Source organism: Myodes glareolus, chromosome 9 (assembly GCF_982192425.1).
Source record: "Myodes glareolus chromosome 9, mMyoGla1.1, whole genome shotgun sequence".
In the NCBI taxonomy this organism is placed as follows: domain Eukaryota; kingdom Metazoa; phylum Chordata; class Mammalia; order Rodentia; family Cricetidae; genus Myodes; species Myodes glareolus.
In genome coordinates this window covers 67,075,601-67,101,023 of record NC_142034.1, presented here as the reverse complement: position 1 = coordinate 67,101,023, position 25,423 = coordinate 67,075,601, and the positions used below count along the sequence as shown (strand labels likewise).

Genomic DNA, 25,423 nt, shown 5'->3' with positions numbered 1-25,423 from the left:
CCAGGAGACAACCTTTCTCTGAATTTCCACACTCCCAGAATACCACTTAAATTCAGTGTTTATCTTCTGGTCTTCTGACACTGAAATCTGGTGTGGGAGGTTCTTCTGTCTATATGTTGCTTTTATTGGTTAATAAATAAAGAACTGCTTTGAGCCTATGGCAAGGGTAAAACAGAACAGGGAAAGCTAGGTTGTGTGCTGGGAGAAAGAGGGCAGAGTCAGAGAGAAGCCATGGAGCCACCAGAGACAGATGCTGGGAACTTTACCTGGTAAGTCACGGCTGTGTGGTGATATACAGATTAATAGAAATGGATTAAATTAATATAAGAGTTAGTCAATAAGAAGCTAGAACTAATGGGCCAAGCAGTGATTTAATTAATAGTTCCTATGTGATTATTTCGGGTCTAAGTGGCCAGGAACCAACAAGCAACCTCCCTCCAACAGAAGTCAACTATATTAGTCTCCTAACTAGAATGCATACTAAAGAACAGTGGTAGAATATCTATTTGGTTTGCATATCTAGTCCCAGACATGTGTATTTCTGAACCACTGTATCTCCTTTCTTTTTGCAGCATACTGGTTTAGGTTCTAGATTCTTCTCAGTTATGTATTCTGGATGAGTCTTACCTATATCCTCAAGCACCAACAGTTAACAAATGATCCCAATTAGCTACAAGAAACGTTAATCCCTCTGTCCCCTCAGTGATTGGCTTGTGGACAAGAAAGTGATCCAATGGAGTCAATGGACTCACATAGTATCAGTAAAATTACTCAGAAAGCAAAGCCACTAGCCCAAAGCTGCAAGTGGTCCCTTAACACTATGTACAAAGTGTCCTAAGAACAAAGCCAAGGAAAAACAGAGCAGAGAACAGCGGGACAGGCTCCTCACAGAGCCATACCTGAAGCAATACTGCTCCTCAATGTTCTAGCTTCTTTGGCCACTGTGTCCTCTCTTTATAGCACTCCACTTGGGTTTTTATCATCTACAGAGGAAGCATTGTGATGCCTGTGCTGGTTAGGCTTTGTCAACTTGACACAAAACTAGACATATCTGGGAAGAGGGAATCTTAACTGAGACACTGCCTCCATAAGACTGACCTGTGGGCACTCTGAGGTATTGTCTTGATTAATGACTGATGTGGGAGAGCCCAGCTCATTGTGGGTGGTGCCACTCCTTGGGCCAGTGGTCCCAGGCTGTATAATAAAGCAGGCTGAGCAGGCTAGGGGGAATAAGCTGGTAAACAACATTCCTCCATGGAGTCCGAAGTCAGTTCCTACCTCCAGGTTTCTGCCATGACGTCCCGCAGTAATGGATTGTAACAGAAGAGTTATAAGAAGAAACAAGCCCTTTCTTTCCTAAGTTGCTTTCGGTCATGGTGTTTATCGCAGCGACAGAAAGGCAACTGCCCTTGAGTGAAGGCATCCACTTAATTAATTTTATACAGACGTAAGAATGCACTGAAAGCTGAGCCAGGCAAGAAAGACTACAAATGACCTTGGTCATTCCAATTAAATCACAGATGTGCCACTGCACATAAGCCTTTAAGGGCCCTGGGTAGTGCTGCAACCAAGGCTACATGAACGAGCTGAAGAGAACCTGGTATCCATTTGTTTCAGGGTCCTTTCCTTCCTCTTCATAGAGGACTACTCCCAAAGAACCTGCCGGAACAATCCAATCTACTTCTAAATAAACCCTCCCTTCCCATTGCTTAAATATTAACTTCTCTATTTTTGGGGAAAAAATTGGGAGGGGGCACACACTAGGGAGATGATTAAGTTGGCAAAAGCCAGGCACAGTGATCCATGCCTGTAATCCCAGCATTAAAGGGCCAGAGACCAGAGTATCACTGGTGCCTTCTATCCAACTAGGCTAGGAAAATCAGTAAGCCTCAGTGAAAGACCTTATCTCAAAAAGAAAAATGGAGAAATGACTGAGGAAGACATCTGACGGCGACCTCTAACCTCCATATGCACAAACACATGACCACAAGGGTATGCACACACATTTAAAAAAAAAACAAAAGAATTATATCAAAGCACAGAAGCAGGAATAGTCAGTGTGTTAGGCAAACAGATATATATCAAGACCAGAGTATAGAATACAGACAAGTTGGGATTGGAGATGGATCAGTGGTTAAGAACACTATTTGCTCTTCCAGGGGACCCAGGTTCAATTCCCAGCACCCACACAGCAGCTCACAACTGTCTGTAACTCCAAGATCCAACACCCTCACACAGACATACATATAAGCAAAAGACCAATAAAATAAAAATAAAAATAGAGGAATACAGACAAGCTAGAAAAGAACTGTTTCATCATTTTCACAGTAAGAACCAGTGTACAGGAATCAAGAACGTAGCAGTTGGGAATAGGGCTCAGTTGGTAGGAGTAGCTAGCATGCAGAGGTCCTAGGTTCAATCCCTTGCACTGCATAAACCAGGGATAGTAACATATGCCCCTAATCCTAGCACTGGGGAGGTGGAGGCAGGAGTTCAAGGTCTTCCTCAGCTACAGGGTGAGTTCAAGGTCAGCCTGAGCTACCCGTCTCAAAAGAATCCTAACAGAAGCTAAATTCAGGAAAAATCCCTGGCACCAGACATACATACATATATATATATATATATAAATGAAGAAAATATGAGGAGCAGTAATGAGAGGGCGGTGGTAGGGTGTTTATCTGTCTCTTCACAGTAGCTTACCCACAGCAAAGGGAAGTAAATCATAACTACAGAGACTCGCACAACACATCACCAATAAGGAACAGATAAACATCCCACACCTGCAGATGTGACAAATCGTCACACAAGATTCTGGCCTAGGAATGTACAGACTAACAAAAGAGAGAAAACAGCAGACAAACGTTCAAGGCAGGTAACAAACGGGAATGTTCTACTTTTAGAATGGGGAAAGTTGTGTTTTTCAAAAAGATATACATCATGAAAGATAAGGGCTGAGGAACTACTACATATTAAAGGAGTCTAAACACAAGGACAACTAAACCAGTTCAGTCTCAGGTTGGCTGGACGTGAGAAGAAAACACCTGCTAACACCATTAAGTCAGTGTCGTGGTTTGAATCCAAATGACCCCCTAAAGTCTAGGTGGTGATGGTGAAGCAAGCCTTATATCCCAGATTATGGGATTCTTTGATGGCAATAGTGGCACACACCTTTAATCCCAGCACTTGGGAGGCAGAGGCAGGTAAATCTCTGTAAGTTGGAAGGCAGCCTGGTCTTCAGAGAGAGTTCCAGGACAGTCAAGGCTACACGCTACACAGAGAAATCCTGTCTGGACAAAACAAACAAACAAACAAAGAATGCCTCCCATAGGCTCATATATTTAAATGTTTAGTCACTGGGGAGGCACTATTTGAAAAGAAGAAGAAGGAGAGAAGGTGTGGCCTTGTTGGAGAAAGTGTGTCACTGGGGTAGGCTCTGATGATTCTAAAATCCATGTTAGGCCCAGTTTCTCCGCCTGTTGTCTTTGAATCAGGATGTAGCTCTCAGCTACTGCTCCAGCACCATGTGTGCCATGCTCCTGCCATGATGACAATGGCCTCTGAAATGTAAGCAAGCCCCCAGTTAAATGGTTTCTTTTATAAGTTCTGCCATGTTACGTTGTCTCTTCACAGCAACAGGACCGTGACTAGGACAGTCAGCTGACAAGCATGGAGAACAGATGAAATCCAAGTCTTTTAGTCATGTTAAATATGCAGAAGTGACAACGGTGCTGCGGTTATGCAAAGGGACAGGCACATCATCCCACTTATTCTCAAACAGCTACAAGAACAATAAGATGCATGTGAAGACAGAGAAAGTACATGTGCAAGCACATGCGGTTAGCAATAAAAGTAGCATGTCAACACTAGTGAATGTTTTTGTACTGGTTTTTTTCAATTTTTTTTTTCTTTTTGATGTTGCTTCCAATAGACTATAAGCAATGTCATACTTTGACTCTGAAATGGCCCCTTAGGGCTCACATTTGGAACACAGTTCCCAGCTGGTGGAACTCTGCTGGAGGGCTGTGAAGTCTTTCAGAGATGGGGATGAGAAGGTCCCTAGGGGCAGGACTCTGAAAGGTATGGTCCATACCTCTCTGCTGCCATAGGAACAGCCACCACCTCGCACTCCTGGCACCATGGGGTCAGGGCTAAATGGCCATGCCTTCCCCACTACGGCAGACTAAGATCCTCTGAAAACATGAGCTAACTAAGTCTTTCCTCCCTTGAGCAGCTGACATCAGAAATGTCAGTCCCAGTGATAAAACAGTTGCCAGGAGATCGAGTGCTAAGCGGCTGCTGAGCATACACTGGGGAATGCACCATCTTCCCCAGGCCAGCACACCGGGACACAACACAAAGCCTCTCACTTCTCATCTGCTGAGAGGGGAGAAAGGATGGCTGTGCCGACTCCACACAGCCAGAAGCTCTGTGGCCAAGCAATGTGCATGCCTGCTGCAGCTGTTCAGAGTTGGGAGAGGTGGATGCAGAGGCTGGAAGCAATGCATGAAAACAAACAGTATCTCCTAAGCAGACAGTGGAATGCATGGGAGTGCCCTTCTCTGAGCTCGGACAAGACTCTTAAGACACATGACAGTGCAGAGTCTCCACCAAAGACCAGGCTCAGTCATGGTACTTCCTCATCCCACATTCTAAATGGTCACTAGCAGAATCACTGTCAGTCATTGTGTGGCCACAGCAATGTCCAGGTCCAGGTCCAAACAGGAAGGGGCCACAGCTCATCATCTCTGATCAGTGATTTCACTCAATAGACACTTGACCTTTGATTACATGAAGTTTGGTCAGCACTGTCAACTATTTTTTTTTTTTTTGGTTTTTCGAGACAGGGTTTCTCTGTAGCTTTGGAGCCTGTCCTGAAACTAGCTCTTGGAGACCAAGCTGGCCTCGAACTCAGAGATCCGCCTGCCTCCCAAGTGCTGGGATTAAAGGCATGCGCCACCACTGCCCAGCCCAGCACTGTCAACTTTAAATGACCAACTCTACAGGCTTGATTAAGCAGTCAAGCAAATGAAGCACTCCATATAAACAGGTCAGAAAGGGCCATGTGATGAAGAGGTGGATATGGGCTTCACATGCTAACCTGGAGAGCAGGGGGCAGGGAAAATATGTTCCTTTTCTAGAACTAACAAGAATAAACCCTCCATGCTGGCAATCTAATTGGCCAGAAAATTACAATCTGACGTCCATGTATTGGTGGCGGGGGTGGGGTGGATATGAGACAAGGTCTTGCTAAGTAGCCTAAGTTGGCTTGGCTTTGAACATGCAATCCCCCTGTATCAGCCTCCCAAGTGGTAGAATCTTAGGCATGTGCCACCATACCATACTACCCATGAAAAACTTAGAAACAAAATAACGAAGATCTCCAAAATGGAGTAACTTACCCTGGTGAGTTTCTCCGGTCTAGAAGAAACATGAAGCTGAGCAAACAGCTCTGTTATCTCCTTGGTAAAATCTTCATCACCTAAAAAACAAGGCCCACATAAAACATCTGAGAAAGATCACCAAGGGTGTTCTGCTCTCTAGATTTAAGTCAACTTGATATAAGCTGAGTCATCTGAGAAGAGTGAACCTCAATTGAGAAAATGTCCCTCTAAGATGGGGCTGTAGGCAAGCCTATAGAGCATTGTCTTCATCCGTAATTGGTCAGGAGGACCCAGCTGACTGTGGCCAGTCACACCTGGGCTGGTGATCCTGGGTTCTACAAGAGAACAGGCTGAGAAAGCCATGAAGAGCAAGCCAGTAAGAAGCAACACTCCTCCACGGCCTCTGCATCAGCTCCTGCCTCCAGGTTTCTTCTCTGTCTGAGTTGCCTAAAAGTATAAGCAAAATAAACCCTTTCCTTCCTAAGCTGCTCTGGTCATGGTGTAATCCCAGTATTAAAGGCCCTCACTAGGATAAGAAGCACACAAGAGACACCTACACAAACAATAACGCCCTCCTCTCTCTCTTATCTTAACCCTGCCCATTGGCCCCTGCTGAGGCCCAGTCCATGCAGTGCAGAATAGAACTCTTAAAACACAGAAATCTTTGAGCACGAACAAGAGTATTTCTTAATCATAAGTCCATGGTGTATAAGACCAAATTAGTTCTCCTTTATACCTAATATTTCCCCAAAAACATTCCCAGAAAAATTCCAGGGGGGCGCATCTTGGTTCTTTTCTTCCACCTGTACTTTTGTCCTCTCTCTTGACAACTAAGGCAGGGAATAAAAACGATTTACTGATCCCAGTATGACAGGCTTTGGGAAAAGCTATTCACTGATACAGCCTTGCTCACATAACTCATGTAAACAACTCCTAGTCACAACCTACCATGAAAGGAAACAACACCTGGCTTCCATAGTCATTTGGTTTTCCCAACTAAGCTCTAAATGTGACTGGGTGTAGGGAGGACTCTGAAACCACCTGGAATGGTCCAAGGAGCTCACAAAATAACCAATTATAAATCTATATTTACCCCACATAACAATACCATCCTGTGGTATATTTTAGGTTGTTCATAACCGAACATTACAACAGCGCATATATTAAATTTATAAGCATTCAACCATATTATCTGAGTGATCAAAAAGCTGTTACTATTAAAAGCAGTGGTGAAAAAGTGTGGTAATTGCTGTCAAGTCCTGCTACATAAAACTGAGGACACAAACAGCTGCTGCATTAGAACAGAAGTAGTGGCTGGGCTGGGCTGGGCTGGGCGTGGGGCTCAATGGCCAAGTGTCTGTTTAGAGCATGGATGGAAAGAAAGCAGATATTTCTGCTTAAGAGGGCTGTGAGTAGAGAGGCTGGAGCTGTCACATACAGAAAGACTCTGAAATGAGGTCTAGAAAACATGGGAGCTCATGGGCTCTGCACCGTCTGCTCCTGTCATTCCCAAATTTCTGTCTTAACGGCAACAGTGACATACAATTAACTATCAAGTCACTGAGCATTTTCCACCAAAATCAGAGAACTGGGACCGGCAGGCAGAAGAACCACATAGGAGAGTTGAGGCAGGGCAGGCAGGAGGACTGTGCTGGAAGTCACTACTGTGTTTTCAAAGTCTTCACTCCTAGCAAAGGTAAGAAGAAATGTCACAGACAATTCCATCTGTTCAGAAAATTTGGAGTCCTCTGAACAGTAAAGAAAAATGAAGATTTCTAATTATCATACAAAGCTCAGATGTTGACTAAATTGAACAAGTACTGTTAATTTTTCCATGTACAAATAACCTAAATTAGGTTGACAAATAAATGTGAACTGTCTGGTTAGGAACAATGGAACAACTTAAACCAAAACTGTTTTATTGGTTTCCTGTTGAGTTTTATATAATGCAGATTTTTTCCCCCTATTTACTTACGTTTTCTAAATAATGAAAATACTAGCAAACATTTGTTTGGTACCTATTATGTGCCTGGCTACAAATATATTTAATTTTTCCTCATGACACCATGAGAGGAATTAGATCATCTTCTAACCAAGATGAAACAAAGGCTCCATGCTGAGACACTTACAGAGGTCACATGGCTTTGTGAGAAGTAGGTCTTCACTTGGAACCCAAGTCTAACTTCACTGTATCATCTAGGGTACTAAACTGGCATCTCGAGCTCTCCAGACAATTTCTAAGACACACATTCAAATACCATTTCCAATCAAGAGCTGAACTTTACGTAAACTGTCACTTAATGAGATGTTACATACACAGCCAGCTTGAGTTCTCAGTACACAAAGAGAACAGAAAACATCCCTGTCTTACTTAGGTAAAGTCACACCCAGTCTCTGTTCTTCTCACACAGAAAGGCCCAACAAGTGTCCCAGAGGATCTTTGCTTTGCTTTCAGTACACTAAATTATTTGATTTCCCACTCACAGTAGATTAGAAAGGAAAAAATTAAGTGAGACTGAGAGCCATCTAAGACAAGCTTCCCATACGCAACAGAAGTAAAAGATGAACACACCAGGGACACACAGCTCTAAGGCAATCACGATCACAGAGAGTTTTTTATAGGGCTGCAGTTTGGCATAGTTAGACAAGAAATCCTCAAACATTATAACCCTGTGGCCTCCCATGAACTATTATTTTAAATGCAAAGTATATACATTTAAAATTAAAACTAATGCATTTATTCATTAAAAATAATACACACTATAATCAGGATATATTGTATGAGGAAAAATCTATTTTCAATAAAAGAAAAAATGCAAACTATTAAGAATAAAATAAAGCCAGGCTGGGCAGACGGCTCCATGAGAAGAGTCCCCACTGTGCAAGGATGATCCGCAGCACGCACATGAAAAGCCAGGCATGACAGCTCATGTCTGTAATATCAATGCTGGAATGCAGAGCAGAGGACACTGGGAGCTCACTGGTCAGCCAGTCTAGCAGAAGCTAGAGCTCCAGCCTCACTGAGAGATCTTGTCAAAAAAACAAAAACAAAACAAAACAAAAAACATAAGATGAAAAGCAATAGAGGAAGGCACCCAACATCATAACTGGCCTCAATAAGAATATGCACATATGGGCATGAACCACCCCCCGACACACACACACACACACACACACACACACACACACACACAAATGGTACTAGCCCCGCTACTTGTTAATAAACTTTTGGAAACAGGGTCTACACAGTGGAAGAGGAACTTGAACGGAAGTTCTTGCCTCCACCTCCCAAGTACAGAGATTACAGACATGGGTCACCATGGCCCATTTTATGTGGTTGTGGGACTGAACCCAGAGCTTCATGTATGCAGATAAACATTCTACCCACTGAGCTATGTTGCCAGCCACAATAAAACATACTTCCAAAAAAGGAAAACTTAATGAAAACAGTATCATTGCTTTCTATCTTTGCTACATGTCTGACAGCCAGCTTAATGAAGAGAGCTAGACTCTCCTGAGCAGTTTCCCACGCAGACTGCTGAGACAGGATGTTTTAAGTATGTGAAAAATACCAACCCTACAGAGATGCACTGCATCAATGGAAGATTCATTTTAATGACTTTCCAGGTAACAGTAATAATTACCCTTAAATAATCTTGTGAGTGTATATGACGGAGAGGGAGGAGGGGAGAAAGAGAAGAGGAGGAGGAGAGAGAAAGAAAGAGGGAGAAGGGCAGAGGAACACCCTTGGGTGTGAGTCCTTGCCTTTCTCTTTGCTTAAGACAGGGTCTCTTTGATGTTCACTGGAGTGTCCTTCAGGCTAACTGGCCTGCAAGCTCCCAGGATTCTGGAGTCTCCACTTCCTACCTGCCTGTAAGGATGCTAAGATCACAGAGGCCCTCTACCACGCCCAGCTGTCACATGAGTTCTGCAGACTCAAACTCAGTTCTTACACTTGCATTTTACCCATCGAGCCATCTCTCCAGCCCCGACTGAATACTCTTTAACACTACAGGAAATTCAGGAAGTGGTTATTTCTTAAAGGTTAGCAGCAATGACCTATATTACAATGAACCTAAAGACACACTGCCCAGTCTTGTACATGGTTGTCTTAAATGAAAACCCACTAGACTATATCTTGCTCAGGTGCAATTTTATACATCACATATCAGTCAGTGAAAAACATTCATTTCTGTTGGGAAGATATCCAAAATGCTGACCCATTTCACTGTAAAACATACAAACGTGAATGCTACTGTACTAGCACCACAGGGCTCCTCAGAAGAGTGCACAAACAGCCCTGGAAACTGCCAAGTTCATCAAAACAATAAATATGTTTCACAAAATTCCTTTTTTTAATATTTATTTATTTACTTATTATGTATACAATATTCTGTCTGCAGATCAGAAAAGGGCACCAGACCTCATTACAGATGGTTGTGAGCCACCATGTGGTTGCCGGGAATTGAACTCTGGACCTTTGGAAGAGCAGACAATGCTCTTAACCACTGAGCCATCTCTCCAGCCCTTGTTTCACAAAATTCTAACTTTCACATATTCTGAATTTTCTTCATCAGTGACTTAAACAAGTCAAGGGTCATTTCATTCAACTTGCTGTTGCTTTTTAAAGATTAATTTTATTTTAATTGCATTTGTGTTGGGAGGGGTGTGTGTGATGGTTTGAATAAGAATGGCCCCCAGAGGCTCATATATTTGAATTATTAGATTAAGGAGTATCACTATTTGAAAAGATTAGGGGTATGGCCTTGTTGGATGGGTATGGCCTTGTTGGGTAGATGTGGCCTTTTTAGAGGAAGTGTGTCACTGCAGGTGAGCTTTGAGGTTTCAAAAGCCCACGCCAGGTCCAGTGGCTTGCTTTCTTCCCGCTGCCCGAAGATCTGGATGTAGAACTCTCCAGCACCACGTCTGCCTGTGTGTTGTCATACTCCCTGCCATGGTGAAATGGACTAAACCTCTGAAACTGTAAGCAAGCCCCAATTAAATGCTTTCTCTTATAAGAGCTGCTGTGGTTATGATGTCTCTTCACAGCAATAGAACCCTGACTAATTGGATACCCTTTAGTCACAGAGAGATGGAGTCACAGGCAGCTGTAGGTCACCTGGTCTGGATGCTAAGAATCAAGCCTGAGTCTTCGGCAAGAGCAGCTCTTAACTACTGAGCCATCTCTTCATCCCTGTTACTATTCTTTTTGTTTTTTGTTTGGTTGGTTGGTTTTGGTTTTTTGAGACAGTCTCACTATGTTGCCCACTGGCCTGGAACTCACTGCATTCCTCTTGCCTTGCATGCTCCACCAGCTATTCCCTTCTGAATGGCCTATGCGCTATTTATACTTCTGTGAAAACAATCTTCTATGTCAGAAGAGGGTTCAGCTCAAACCCAACACCACATGTTCTTCCTGAGACAATGATCATCCTTCAGTGTCCGCTGCACAGAATATGGGAGTGCACTTTAGAGTCGAGATCTGATAACACTAATAATTTATACCATTTCCTCCAATTCAAGGGTCAATGAAACGGGCCCTTTCCTTGTAACTCTGAGTGGATGGCAATAAAGACTCAACACCGCAGGGCAAGTGCTACCACTTTGACAGAGACACACTGGCAGCACCAGTTTCACCTGCTGATATTCACCAACTGGGTGTTAAAACAGTAAAAGCTAAACTAAAACTCTTTAGAGGAAGTTCTGTTCCATCTGACAGTGCTATGCAGGTCTGACTCCCTGAAGGGTGACAGGCACATAGGATCACCACACCACACCTCACAAACCACCAGCTTAACCTGCTGCACAGGCGGCAGGCTCCACATGCCACGATGATCTCTGAAGGAATCTTTATATTAAACTTCAAGGTTTTTTGTGGGCTTTTTGTTTTGTTATTTTGTTTTTTCAAGACAGGGTTCCTCTGTAGCTTTGGAGCCTGTCCTGGAACTAGCTCTTGTAGACCAGGCTGGCCTCGAACTCACAGAGAGCCACCTGCCTCTGCCTTCCAAGTGCTGGGATTAAAGTATCTGCCATCATCGCCCTGCTCAATTTCAATGTTTCTAACTGTTTGCTTCATCAAAAAAGGGCAAAAATCATCATTAAACTCTACCTTCTTGATTTTGGAAATATTTTCAACTAAAATATCCAAATAAAACTGTCCTGATCAGAGTTTAAGATGCATTTCCCAGGAACTATATAAACCATATTTCCTGATAATTTTTCAAAACTGAGTCATTTCAACATTTACATTTCCTAACACACAGAGATATTAAATTGTAAGCATGACAAAGACAAAGCACCACCCGCAGTCTGAGAAACAACTGCCTTGCATGCTTCAGGAAAGGGCCAGGGGTTACAGACATGGGAAAGGCACGGCTGAAGTGTCTAAATAGACACGAAGGCTCACAGTGGCGACCAGTCAAACAGGAGAAGATCTGACAGGTACAGCTCTCCAAAAGGAGCAACAGGCAGACCTGTGCAGCAGATGAGACTTAGGGAAGTGCCAGGGCCCTGCAGCAGAGGGTGGGCAAGTCCTGGTGAGGGGAAAGCATGGAGATTCTGTAAGAAAAGTACAGTCGGGCCAGTAACTGACTTCAGGGTATCGCTGCAGCCAACAAGGAAGCCACCACTTGGGTGCAGAAGCCTAATTACCTTGTCTCTCCTCCTCCTCTTCCTCACAGAAATCTGCTAGGGAGAACGCTTCTTTGAGCTGCTCGAGCTCAAGCCTTGTGGTCTGCAATTCTTCTCCACTCAGAGAACTAAGGATAGACTTCACCTAATGGATATGAGACAATGAAAATTAAAAGAATCTCAAATAGAGATGAGTCCACGGGTCAAATGAAATCTGAAAGATAAACTAACCAATTAGCACAGCTGTTCTGGAGAGGGAGGGGGAGCACCATCTCACTATGTGGCCCAGGCTAGTCCTGAACTCTCAAGTCTCCTGCCTCAGCCTCCTGAGAATGAGGACTATAGACTTGTATCATCATAGCCAACTCCTAGTCCTTAAAACTTTAACTTGGAGCTGGAGAGACGGTTAAGTAGTTAAGCACACCAGCTGCTCTTCCAGAGGACTCAGATTCAATTCCCAGCACCCACACGGCAGCTCACAATTTTCTGTAACTCTGGTCTGAAGGAATCTGACACCTCCACACAGACACACATGCAGGCGAAACACCAAAGCACATAAAATAAGAATAAACAAATCATTAAAAAGAAAAAAAAAGAATTTTAATTCAAAAGCTAATTGCTACAGAAAGGAAAGTTGGGAAAATCTGTGCTTTCCAAAGTCACATAGACTAGGGATGTCTGAAAACTATCAGTGCTTAACCGCAGCTTAGAAACAAAGGGGAATGAAAGGGTCTTCAGTTGGGCTGAGATGGCTCGGCAGCTAAGAGTCCTTGCTTCTCTTCCACGGGACCTGAGTTTAGATCCCAAGCATGCTGCTCACTATCACCAACAATCCCTGCTCCGGGGATCTGGTATCCCCTTCTGGCATCCATGGGAACCTGCTGCACATGGCATACACATACACAAATTAAAAAAAGGAAATATTGATCCAGGTATGATGATGTCCACCTTAAATCCCGACACTCAGGAAGCACAATCAGATCTCAATGAGTTTGAGGCCAGCCCAGTCTACAGCAAATTCAGGCCAGTTGGGGCTATACAATGATGTCTTGTTTACACACACACACACACAAACTTTAACCAACTGGAAGCCAATAGTTAACTGCATGCAAACTGGTTGCTTTAGTCAGTAAGGTTTTGGCAGCTAAAGCCAAGGAGACTGCAGAAAATAGATAAATACAAACAGATGGATATGACAAATGTGTTAAGAGCTCTTTTTTATTCCTGTCCTTTCTGCGTCATAAGGACAATCACCCTTGACTCTTCCCAGCACTTAGTTCATGCACAGTTTCTGCTTGCTATATGTAGGGCACTTCCAAAGTCTCAAGCCACCACCAAAACATCATGCCTTCCAAATGCACAACAGAGAAACATCTGCAGCATTCCTTGTGTGAAGACTTTCTCAGGAGGGGTGTGAGGCTGGGAATTACCTTTATTTCACTTTCTCGCGAAAGCATCTCCAGAGCTTCTAGATGTGAAAGGCCTTGAAACTCATCAAAGAGTAGCCCATAATGAGTTTTCTTGTCTGTTTCCATGGTTACCTCACTGGAGGGCCACTGCTCTTCTTTGTCCTTCACCTCTCGTAAAACCTAAAAAAAGAAGGAAGCGTGGCAATGCACCACGTAATGAGAGCTCAAGAGTGAGGTTACAGAGCAGAAAGGAGCACAGCTGCTCAGGAGCCCCTTCATCCTGGCTTTGCAGTTCACATCCAAGAAGCTGGGGAATGGCCAAAAGAAAGTCATCACATAGAATCTGATGGTAGACAGTTAAGTAACACCCAAGACAGCAGGTGCTGTTCTGCAGGTGGTTTAACAATTAATCGACAGCTCTGACAGGGTTTAGGTTCTGCTCTGCTGACAGGGGCTGAACTGCACTCTCACTGTCCACCCTCAACCCCAAAGAAATCAAAAGAAAAAACATCAGCAAGGTTCCCAAGTTAACATCGGCTAAAATCAAATCAAAGTACAAACAGGAATTACACAGGTAAGGGAAACAGTACCTGTGATAGTGTAGAATTTCGGTTCATCAGGCCCTTGGTTCTTTTAAACCCAGGATCCCCTTCTGCTATGACATCCATTGTCTTCTTCCCAATGAATTCCAAGGCATCCAAACCCCCACTGATAACACTCTTGCCCTGGGAAAGCAGTAAAACTCCATTACAACAACACTGAGAGTGTTTACAGGTTGACTATTCAGTAAGGGCTGAACAGTGTGACGCCAGTAAGCAGGATGCTGACAGAGGAGAATGTTCAGGTACAGCAAAGGAACAACCAGTAAACTCTGGCCGGTCTGGGCAAATGATGAGAACCCTCCTCAGAATAAAAGGTAAAAGGCAGCTAGGGTGGAGAATTGGTCTGTCATGTTTGAGGCCCTAGGCTCTATCGCAGTACCGAGATTAAAAAAAAGAAGCAGCAGAAACTACTAAGCACTGGGAAGCCTGAGAAGCAGCTAAAGAAATCCTACACAGCTCACACAAATGCACACAGGTAGAACCACTTTGGGAAACTGTAGGTCAGTATGTACTGCAGCTGCATTACCTCGCAACCCACTCATAGCTACACACCCAAGAGAAATGTGTGCAGAGATGTACTAGAAGACAGGAATAAGGGTGTACAATGCAACACTCTGTAACAGCTTACACTGAAGCCTGGCTTGGTGTTTACCAACTGTAGGAGCAATAAAATGTGACCAAGTCACACTATGAATACAGTAAAGCCGCAACATGGACGTATTATAGACAATGTATGAAGGTCACTGGATGCACATCTACGGCTCCATTTATACAAAGCAGAAGAGGAGGTCAAAATTAACTCATGATAGTAGAAGTCCTGGCAGTGGCTATCTGAGCTGGGGAAGAGCACAAGCCTCAAGAAGGAAAGGCAATGGACTCACAGGTTTCTTGCTATGGTTAAAAGTAGTATGCTATGAAAATTCAAACTGAATGCATATGACGTCACATTCTATGCGCTACCATATTTCAAAGTTAAAATGTGGTTAAGCATGGTAAAGCATGCCTGCAATCCCTACATTTGGGAACGGAGGCAGGATAACTGCATACTGGAGGCTGTCTGGGCTACAAAACAAGACCCTGTCTCTTAAAAAAAAATAGGAAAGACATTAAGAGCCCTATGCTATCCTTTTTTAAACATTCTCATCTATAGTTTAGCAAGTGTCCATCAAAAAGATCAAATGTCCCTTCTGCTTAAAAGGTGAAGTTATAAGACTTCTGCATTGCTGGTGGGAATGCAAGCTGGTACAACCCCTTTCGACATCAGTGTGGTGATTTCTCAGAAAATTAGGAAACAACCTTCCTCAAGGCCTAGTAATACCACTTTTGGGTATATATCCAAAGGACGCTCAATCGTACCACAAGGACATGTGCTCAACTATGTTCATAGCAGCTTTGTTTGTCATAGCCAGAACCTGGAAACAAGCTAAATGTCCCTCGACTGAAGAATGGATAAGGAAAATGTGGTATATTTACACAATGGAGTACTACACAGCAGAAAAAAATAATGACAGCTTAAATTTTGCAAGAAAATGGATGGAGCTAGAAAACATTTTGAGTGAGGTAACCCAGACCCAGAAAGACAATTATCACATGTACTCACTCATAAGTGGTTTTTAAACATAAAGCAAAGAAAGCCAGCCTACAAACCACAAACCCAGAGAACCTAGACAACAATGCAGACACTAAGAGAGACTTACATTGATCTAATCTACATGGTTAGTAGAAAAAGACAAGCTCTCCTGAGTAAATTGAGAGCATGGGGACCTTGGGGGAGGATTGAAGGGGGAGGAGAGAAGCAGGGAGGGGAACAGAGAAAAATGTAGAGCTCAATAAATATCAATTTAAAAAAAGTTCAAAAAAAATTTTCAAAAAAGGTGAAGTCATAAGAATATATCTTTGTGAAGCAGAGACACTCCCTAAGGACACCAAAGCAGAACTTGCCAGTCAGTCCTGAAATAACCAGCTCACATGGCACTTCTCTGGACTCCCTTAGGAGCAACAGTACACACGCATCCCAAGACAGGGAGACAGGCACACAGCCCATCACACCAACACAGCGCAGGTCGTGCACTTTCACTCACCGTGCTCTGCACAGCTGTTGAGATGGTCGAGAGCACCCCAAATGGACCGGGCACTGGTGAGCTTTCATTCTCATTGCCATTTGTTTCTCCTGAAATAGATGTTTGTAAACATGAAAGAAAGGATCATTAATTGCTTTAATAGCCAATCTGTGTTTGTTTGTTTTTTTAATTAGACTCTGTTTCTCCACACAAAGCTTCAGGTCTTTCTGTATTTATTTTAAAACATCTGCCTATGTTAAAATAAAAGGTAAATTAGACAGCTGTTTTCCATTTATTTCATTTCAAAAATAAAGTCAAGTCTTGAACAAATTAAAGACTGATATGAATTCAGGCTATCTACTGGATAATCTCAGAGACACAAACTTCTGGACAAGGGAAAACCATTCAGCACTGGGAAATAGAGTACTGATTAAGCTAGCTGGCCATCAAGCCCCAGGCGGCTTCCCAACAGTTAGCAGTATTAGAGTTTTTTCACATGGGTTCTGGGGGTGGACCTCAGGTCCTCATGCTATAACAAGCAGTTTACAGACTGAACTATCACAAGATTTGCGGGCTTCTGCTTCCAGTTACAATGTATTAACTGCTGTTGGACTTGCCCTCCTCTCATGGCAGCTATAAAACTGCATAAGAAATTAGAAACTACTTTCAAAGTCAGGCAAGAAGATTTTGGACCAACAGAATAGAGAACTAAGGTGACTCCTGTGACTGAATTGGCCTGCTGTCCAGGAGAACTTTCCAAGAACCAAAAGGGAGGGAAAGACAGAGAGACAGGAGACAGCCAGAGTTGAGAAGAATCTGCAAGACTGGAGAGTATGGAGGCATCCCAGAATTCTCAGCTTCTACACACGTATGTCTGAGTGCTTTTCCATGAATACTGCACTGCTCAGTATTCAGTACATCGGCACAATGAGACTCCCCAAGGCTGGAAAAAGAACCTGCCTTGGAGCAGTAAGCTAAACAATCCCATAGTTCACACTAAGCCAAGCAACCTACCGAGCAGACTAAGCACCTGGGAAGTGGATTGAGCCCCTAGAAGAGCTGAACCTGAATCAAACCCTTCGAGTAAAGGCTACTCCAGACTCAGACTAAACAAAAACACAATGAACAAAGCCTCACATTCATAGGCAGAAGCCTGTGGGGCCATGTTTGTGTAACATGAGCTTGTCTCTGGCCATAATTAAACTGCATGCAGTCAAGTGACCTAATTTTAATCTAATTCTTACTCCAAGAAATTCCTAAGTGGAAATAACTGGTGCCAGCTAGTTTCTGGCGGTCATGTATGCCAGAATTCTATAAAGGTGGAGCTGGAGAAAAGAGAGTCAGGTGGCTTCAAGGGAAAATGATAGAAATAATCAAAGAAAAGCAACAGTGAGAAACAATAAGGCCCCCAAGAGACAGAAAAAGTAAACATGGTTTTAAAACTCTGTTCTGGCCCCTGACTCTCTAGATCCATAGAGATAATGACTGTGCCCTTTGGGTCTGAGTGACTGTGAGTTTTCCTTTGATCCAGACAGACCAGAATAAGGTTTCATCTTCATTTAAAAAAAAAAAATCCAAGTGAGAACAAAAAAGGTAACACACTAAAATCTTTTTTGTCTTGCCACAACTTACTCAAACTTAGCTAATTCTTACTGATGATAAACTTAATTATAGCAGACAGAACACAGAACACTTCTCACATTCTATGCTCATGGCCTTACTGTAAATGTTTACCAGTCCTCTGAATCACTTCATCCATGCAAAAGTGCAGTAAAGAGACATATGAATGGTTTCAGGAGACACGGCCAGCGCTCAAGATTCCCACCCTCTTCCTCACAGTCCCGAGTCGCCCTGAGTGTCAAATGCTGAAGTGGTATTATTATGAAGTGTTAGTGTTGAAAATGAACTGAAATGCCCATTTCCACCAAATCCCTGAGCACATGTGCTAACCTGCTGCTTGCTTGGCTTCAGCTGAAATTTCAGTGGGGCTAGGAATTCCAAGAGAAGTCTCCGCCTTCTCGATGACATTTGAAATTCCTTGTCCTAATGGGAAAGAATTAACATTTGTGTGCTCTGTGTTGTTATTGAAACTGAAGAATCATAAAACAAATAAAAACCCAAACCTGCAGTATTTCTAAAATCATGTCCCAAAGGCACATTATTTTAATAATATATGTATTCTTGTCATTATCTCCTTACCAAAAGACAAAAATCCCACTGACTTACCATCACTAAAGTGTAGGCTTAAACTAATCCCTAGACTTCAGCTTCCTAACAGAGCACGGCATGAACACAGTGTACACAAAACCTAAGGAAATGAGCAACGGTCTTACCTACTGTCGCTACTGTAGCTGAGGCTGAGGAGAGCAGGGACTTGCCCCAGCTGCCCCAGTAACCCCATCCAGTCTGAGGTGCATCTTTAGAAACAGACTCCTAGTTTTTCAGTGAGAGAAAAAACAAGACAAAGGAAACAGGAAAATTAGAGGAGACGCCGAAGAGCACAGACAAGCTATCGACTCAGTAGACAAGCACAGGCGGGCAAATCCATGACTTGGGTAAAAACTGCCTGATTGACAATCCGTGACTTGGGTAAAAATTGCCTGATTGACAGATAAATGCCATCAGCACATAAATACCCCGCAACAAATGCAATTACTGACAGAGGTATTTCTAGAACTCAGAAAGCTGTTACTTTATGGCTGTAAAAAAAAGGAAGGGCCACAGTAAATTAGTACTACTACCATGTCCCTTTTAAGCCTTGTATTTTTAATTCAACAGATTGCTATTTGGGTTACAGTTTGTGTCACCTGGGCAGGAAGCTGAGAAGCCTCAAGGTCCCTGGAAAGAATGGGCTCTGGTCTTTTCCGAGTGGATGCTACAGGCTGGGATTTATTCTCTGGCTTCTCAGCTGGCTCACAGTTCCCATCTTGAAGGATCGGGCCTGCTTCAGTTACCGTTGGGGTCTCTGTAGCATCCTTATCTGACATGACTAGAACATCACCTGCTAAAACAAAAGCACAAGAATCTATTGATACCGGCTTCTTTAGTATAAACTATCGGCTTAATATTTTAAAGACTTTCAGATTCATATACTAGCACAAGATGAAGAGATCCTATATACCTCCCCCTACCAGAAGCTAACATTGTTACAATTCACCAGTATCCTTCCAATTTTACATGTATCCATGTATACATTAGTTATACAAAATGTTACCACATACAGAGCTGATACAAAGTCCCTTGGTATCTGTAAGGAATTGGCACAAGAAGCCTACAGATAACACAATCTGGTCATGTCCCTTCTATAAAGTGGACAGGATCTGCACAGAACCAAGACTCATCTTCACAGTTTTGCCACCTCTGCTTCATTTGTAATGTCTAACACCACCTGTGATGTTCTGTAAATGACTTTTTTTTTCTTTTTAGCTTTTTCTAGACAGGGTTTCTCTATAGCTTTGGAGGCTGTCCTGGAACTAGCTCTGTAGACCAGACTGGCCTCAAACTCACAGAGACCCCCCCTACCTGTCTCTGCCTCCCAACTGCTGGGATTAAAGGCATGTGCCACCAGCCACTACTGCCAGGCCTTACGGAAATGGCTTTAAACTGAACAATCACAAGTCCACATAGGTTTAATACAGATGAAACTTTTTTCACTTAGGCTTTGTTAAGTCTGTGAATGCTGAGTCCCAGATACAGCAGGCCAACTGCTTAACTGTACTGGTATTTTGTTTGTGGTTTTATAAATAAAGCTTGCCTGAAGATCAGAGTGCAGAGCTAAGCCACTAGAGGCCAGGGAGTGGTAGCACTCGCCTTTAATCCCAGGATTCAAGGCCACCCTGGGCTACAGGAGATTGAATTGTCTAAAAAGAGAAACAGAACTCACACAAAGGTGATTCCAGCACTCAGGAGTCACAGACCTTTAATCCCAGCACTAGCTAGGTGGATACAGGAGTGAGTGGCTGAGCAGAGAAAGGCATATAAGGAGGAGGAGACAAGAGCTCATTGGAGCCTGAGGTTTGGTGGAGTCACAGTGCAGTATAGGCAATCTGAGGATCGCCCCTTCGGTCTAAGCATTGGTAGAGGTAAAAGGTCTCTCTAGTGGCTTACTGCTCTGCTTCTCTGATCTTCAGCTTTAACCCCTATATCTGATGATGAGTTTTAATTAATTAAACCCAACTACAATTCATGCCACACTTAACTCTCCAGGTAAGGCACAATCCACTCCCAAGGATCCCTGTGCCATCCTTTCTGTAGCCCACACTTCCTGCATTTCTTTCAACCTATAGCAACCTGCTACTGCTGTTCTCTGACACTGAAATTTCAAGTCCTATACATTGAAGCATAGAGAGCACCTCTGCAGTGACTTTTCACTTAGCCTAAGTCCCTACATTCCACTACAGTTCCATCAAAAGTCCCTTTCAATTTCTCAGTACATCACAGTGTGTGTGTGTGTGTGTGTGTGTGTGTGTGTGTGTGTGTGTGTGGAAAATCACAATGAATTTGCCCATTTCAGGTAATCTGCAGTTTCCAACATGAGGCTATTACATAACTAAAACAGTTTTCAAAGTTCATGTACAGGTTTTTATATGAACATAAGCTTTTTCTCTGGAATAATCAACAAATACTTCTTTATTAATAATATGGGTCATACGGCAAATCCATTCTTCATTTTATATGAAACATGGGTCATATAAGTCCATGCCTAGTTTTGTATGAAACATGGTTCAAACGTTACGTCCATACTTAGTTTTATATGAAACATAGGTTTATATGATAAGTCACTTCATATGTAATTGCCACCTTTCCCAGAGTAGTACAAATAACCAAGGATTTCTGCATTCTGATCGGGTTTTCCCTGTAATTTCAGCCACTTTCATAGGCACGTGGCAGCCTGCTGTGGCTTCTATGTCACGTGCCCCCATGTGCACCCAGTCACTACAGCAAACATCTTTCCAGGAGCTGATTTACCATCTGACAATGGTAACATTGAGAAACATTTGGATATATCTTTGGCACATTTTTCAGTTAGATTGTTTTGTCATTTTCTGTTGAGTTTTGAGCGCACTTAATATCTACGTTCAATATCATCCTAGCCTAAAGTTTATTTTCATTGTCTTATTTTGTTTCGCCTTTTGAGACAGGATCTCCCTCTTTGCTGGTCACTAGCTTATGGCAATCCTCCTGCCTCAAACTTCCAAGTGCTGGAATTATAGATCAGAGGCACCATGCCTGGCTTTTTCATTACCTTCATGGGGTCTTCCACAAAGAAATTTTTTCATTTTGATGAAGGCCATTATCAGTCTTTCCTTTTACTAGCCTGTCCTTCAAATATTTTATCATTAAGCATCCATTCTTGTTTTTGGGACTGTTTAAACCATCGAGTAACACTGTGTCAAATCAGCTTTCTATTTTTTAAGATTCTTTGTAAATATTCCAAACACTGTTTTGATAGGCCATCTGATGCAACCAAGCATAATTAAATTCCACTTTTATTTTATTTATTCTGCTGTGCTTGGATCAAACTCAGAACCTCGTGAACGCTAAGTAAGAAGAGTTCTACCACCTAAATACATCCTCTGGTCTCTCAGGCCAGCTTTGGAATAGTAACGTTACCCAATTCAGTTCCTTCCGAAAGTGCAGCTCTTTAGCAGTTAAAGCCAGCACATAACTGATACTTCCACCGAGAGGAATACTAGTTCCCAGAATAACCAGTTATCACCAAAGATCACACACATACAGCACACACTCAAGGTACACTATCAAACACTTTATTCAGGTGTGTACTAAGTACAGGACAAATCCAACTCATGCTGTCAGCCTTCTAATGCACTAAAAAAGAAATTCACAAGGAAGGTGGGCGGGATATAGCACAATAATTGAAGCATATACAAAAAAAATGCTTAGTAGTACATGCCTTTAATCCCAGTACTTGGGAGGTAGAGTTAGGCAGACCTCTGAGAGTTCAAGGTCAGCCTGGTCTACACAGTGAGTTTTAGGACAGACAGAGCTACACAGTGAGACCCTGTCTCAAACACACAGACACACACCAAAACTTAAAGAACAGAGAAAACATTAAAAGTATCAGAGAATGATTCATAACATGCACCTAAAATAAGCCTAGAGCAGTGGTCAGAAACTAGAAATTGGTAACTAACTATAGCCTATAGATGTTTTTAATTGGCCTACATCGTTTAAACATTCTTTTAATTAATTACTACCATTTAAAGTTTCATCTTCCATAGGAAAAAAATAGAAGTTTCCAATTCCCCTTGTAAAAGGGAGTGCTAAGGCAACAGGGGCCATCTGACTAGGCAACAATAACTGTCTAGTGCCAAATGGCTGTTGAGCCCTTTTGGATGAGAACGGTATTCTGTCATACTCTACTGTCTTCAAATCTATATTACTCATTTGTAGTAATCTGATAGTTAGACCATGTACACATTTGTGCTCACAATACCCACCTTCAAGATGCTTAAGATCTTGACAGATGAAAATGCCAATGAAAGAATTCAAGGGTGTGATGGTCAATCTTAATTGCCAAATTGAAAAGAGTCCTCTCTGAGTGTTGTGGATGCAGTATGACTGTGGCCAAGGGAACTGTCACTCAAGATAAGACCGCCATTCCTTGTTGCTGTCTGGGTATTTTATCACAACAGGAAAGTAACTAAAACGGAGGGTAACAGGGTAACAGAGGGTAGCAGAGGGTAGCAGAGGAGAGCAGAAGCCAGCAGAGGGTAGCAGAGGAGAGCAGAGGGTAGCAGAGGAGAGAAGAGGGTAGCAGAGGAGAGAAGAGGGTAGCAGAGGAGAGAAGAGGGTAGCAGAGGGTAGCAGAGGAGAGCAGAGGATAGCAGAGGAGAGCAGAGGAGAGCAGAGGAAAGAAGAGGGTAGCAGAGGAGAGCAGAGGGGAGCAGAGGAGAGCAAAGGGGAGCAGAGGAGAGCAGAGGGGAGCAGAGGAGAGCAGAGGGGAGCAGAGGAGAGCAGAGGGGAGCAGAGGAGAGCAGAGGGGAGCAGAGGAGAGTAGAGGGGAGCAGAGGGCAGCAGAGGAGAGAAGAGGGTAGCAGAGGAGAGAAGAGGGTAGCAGAGGAGAGCAGAGGAGAGCAGAGGGGAGCAGAGGAGAGCAGAGGGGAGCAGAGGGGAGCAGAGGGGAGCAGAGGAGAGCAGAGGGGAGCAGAGGGGAGCAGAGGAGAGCAGAGGGTAGCAGAGGAGAGCAGAGGGTAGCAGAGGAGAGAAGAGGAGAGCAGAGGGTAACAGAGGAGAGCAGAGGAGAGCAGAGGGCAGCAGAGGAGAGCAGAGGGGAGCAGAGGGGAGCAGAGGGGAGCAGAGGAGAGCAGAGGGGAGCAGAGGAGAGCAGAGGGGAGCAGAGGAGAGCAGAGGGGAGCAGAGGAGAGAAGAGGAGAGCAGAGGGTAGCAGAGGACAGCAGAGGAGAGAAGAGGGTAGCAGAGGAGAGCAGAGGGGAGCAGAGGAGAGAAGAGGGTAGCAGAGGGCAGCAGAGGGGAGCAGAGGAGAGCAGAGGGTAGCAGAGGAGAGCAGAGGGGAGCAGAGGAAAGCAGAGGGAAGCAGAGGGGAGCAGAGGAGAGCAGAGGGTAGCAGAGGGCAGCAGAGGAGAGCAGAGGGTAGCAGAGGGCAGCAGAGGGTAGCAGAGGAGAGAAGAGGGGAGAAGAGGGGAGCAGAGGGTAGCAGAGGAGAGAAGAGGGGAGCAGAGGGGAGCAGAGGGCAGCAGAGGAGAGCAGAGGGTAGCAGAAGACAGCAGAGGAGAGCAGAGGGGAGCAGAGGGGAGCAGAGGGGAGCAGAGGAGAGCAGAGGGGAGCAGAGGGGAGCAGAGGAGAGCAGAGGGTAGCAGAGGGCAGCAGAGGAGAGCAGAGGGTAGCAGAGGGCAGCAGAGGGTAGCAGAGGAGAGAAGAGGGGAGCAGAGGGGAGCAGAGGGCAGCAGAGGAGAGAAGAGGGTAGCAGAGGGTAGCAGAGGAGAGAAGAGGGTAGCAGTGGAGAGCAGAGGAGAGCAGAGGGTAGCAGAGGAGAGCAGAGGGGAGCAGAGGGGAGCAGAGGAGAGAAGAGGAGAGCAGAGGGGAGCAGAGGAGAGCAGAGGGGAGCAGAGGGGAGCAGAGGGGAGCAGAGGGGAGCAGAGGAGAGAAGAGGGGAGAAGAGGGGAGCAGAGGAGAGCAGAGGGAAGCAGAGGGGAGCAGAGGAGAGCAAAGGAGAGCAGAGGGTAACAGGGTAGCAGAGGGTAACAAATTGCATGGATACAACACAGGAGAAAGGTCAGTGAGCCATGATATAGTCACCTCCAGCAATGACTGTATTAGGGAAAAAGCAAAGGAAGGCACAGGGCTAGAAAGGTGGATTAAGACAACAAACACACTGTACAGCCTAAACTTTGTGGGTACATGATATGCATATATTAAACAATCCCACAATTCATGGAGAAAATAATTCACACAAAAGCAACAATTGTCACTCAAACCAACTCAGGAAAGGATCATTTAATCATTATGGTAAACACCTTTTGCATTCCCACTATGTACCCAGTCTGGAGACAGAAGAAATGTTATGCCATTTCTGCCCCACTCAGTACAAAGGCTGATCTAATAACAAGACACCGACATGCCTGCACAAGTTCAGAAGCTGTTCTTGATGTGTATTTAAAAAAAAAAAAAAATGTGGCCGGGCGGTGGTGGCTTCACGCCTTTAATCCCAGCACTCAGGAGGCAGAGGCAGGCGGATCTCTGTAAGTTCGAGGTCAGCCTGATCTACAAGAGCTAGTTTCAGGACAGGCTCCAAAGCTACAGAGAAAACTTATCTAGGAAAAACAAACAAACAAAAATGTATCTTCTAAAACTACTTTTTTCTCCTTTCTCCGGTTTTCAACATATGTTAAGTCCACAGATGTGCTATATGTAAGCAAATACACACATTGCAAAAAACTGAGTGAATTTCACTTAATTCTTTGGCACTAGAACATTACAAATTAGTAAACCCTGGTTGCCCCTATTCTTTCCCTTGCACAACTAAGATTTTAAGAAGCATCGAGGAGGTGCCAGGCTTTCAGGCTGAGCCAGGCGACGAGATTCTGTGTGTAGTGATGCCCGCCTCCCCCGTCCCTGTAAACAAAATTAAACACATACCAGACGGACGGAATTGTACTATTTAATATTTGCCGGGTAGTCTGTGGTCAGTGTGCTTCCCTGATTGGAGGAGAAAGACCCAGATGACGGGAGAAGTCGAACGACAGAACACATTCGATGCACACGCGTCCTCACCGCATTACCCAGAGGCAGCGGCTGAGAGCTGGGAAGGGGTCAGCGCCGCAGCCAGACAGCGCGACGAGGAGACCGGGCGGCGGGCA

General features: G+C 44.0%; 1 protein-coding gene across 5 annotated transcripts in view; it reads right to left on the bottom strand.

Annotated features, from left to right (window-relative positions):
• Fam114a2 (family with sequence similarity 114 member A2) overlaps positions 1 to 25,423 on the bottom strand; it is a 37,966-nt gene that overhangs the window by 12,192 nt on the left and 351 nt on the right. The window contains exons 2-10 of one of the 5 annotated variants that reach the window (XM_048437746.3): positions 25,203 to 25,262; positions 18,890 to 19,086; positions 18,416 to 18,515; positions 18,033 to 18,125; positions 16,104 to 16,192; positions 14,011 to 14,145; positions 13,442 to 13,600; positions 12,033 to 12,156; positions 5,400 to 5,479 (exon numbers count right to left, since the gene is read on the bottom strand). In XM_048437746.3, coding sequence (XP_048293703.3) covers positions 5,400 to 5,479; positions 12,033 to 12,156; positions 13,442 to 13,600; positions 14,011 to 14,145; positions 16,104 to 16,192; positions 18,033 to 18,125; positions 18,416 to 18,515; positions 18,890 to 19,069 — 960 coding nt within the window. In that variant the 5' untranslated portion in view covers positions 19,070 to 19,086; positions 25,203 to 25,262. The remainder of the gene's footprint in view (positions 1 to 5,399; positions 5,480 to 12,032; positions 12,157 to 13,441; positions 13,601 to 14,010; positions 14,146 to 16,103; positions 16,193 to 18,032; positions 18,126 to 18,415; positions 18,516 to 18,889; positions 19,087 to 25,202; positions 25,263 to 25,423) is intronic. The other 4 variants (XM_048437749.3, XM_048437748.3, XM_048437745.3 and 1 more) reach the window with 4 other exon arrangements.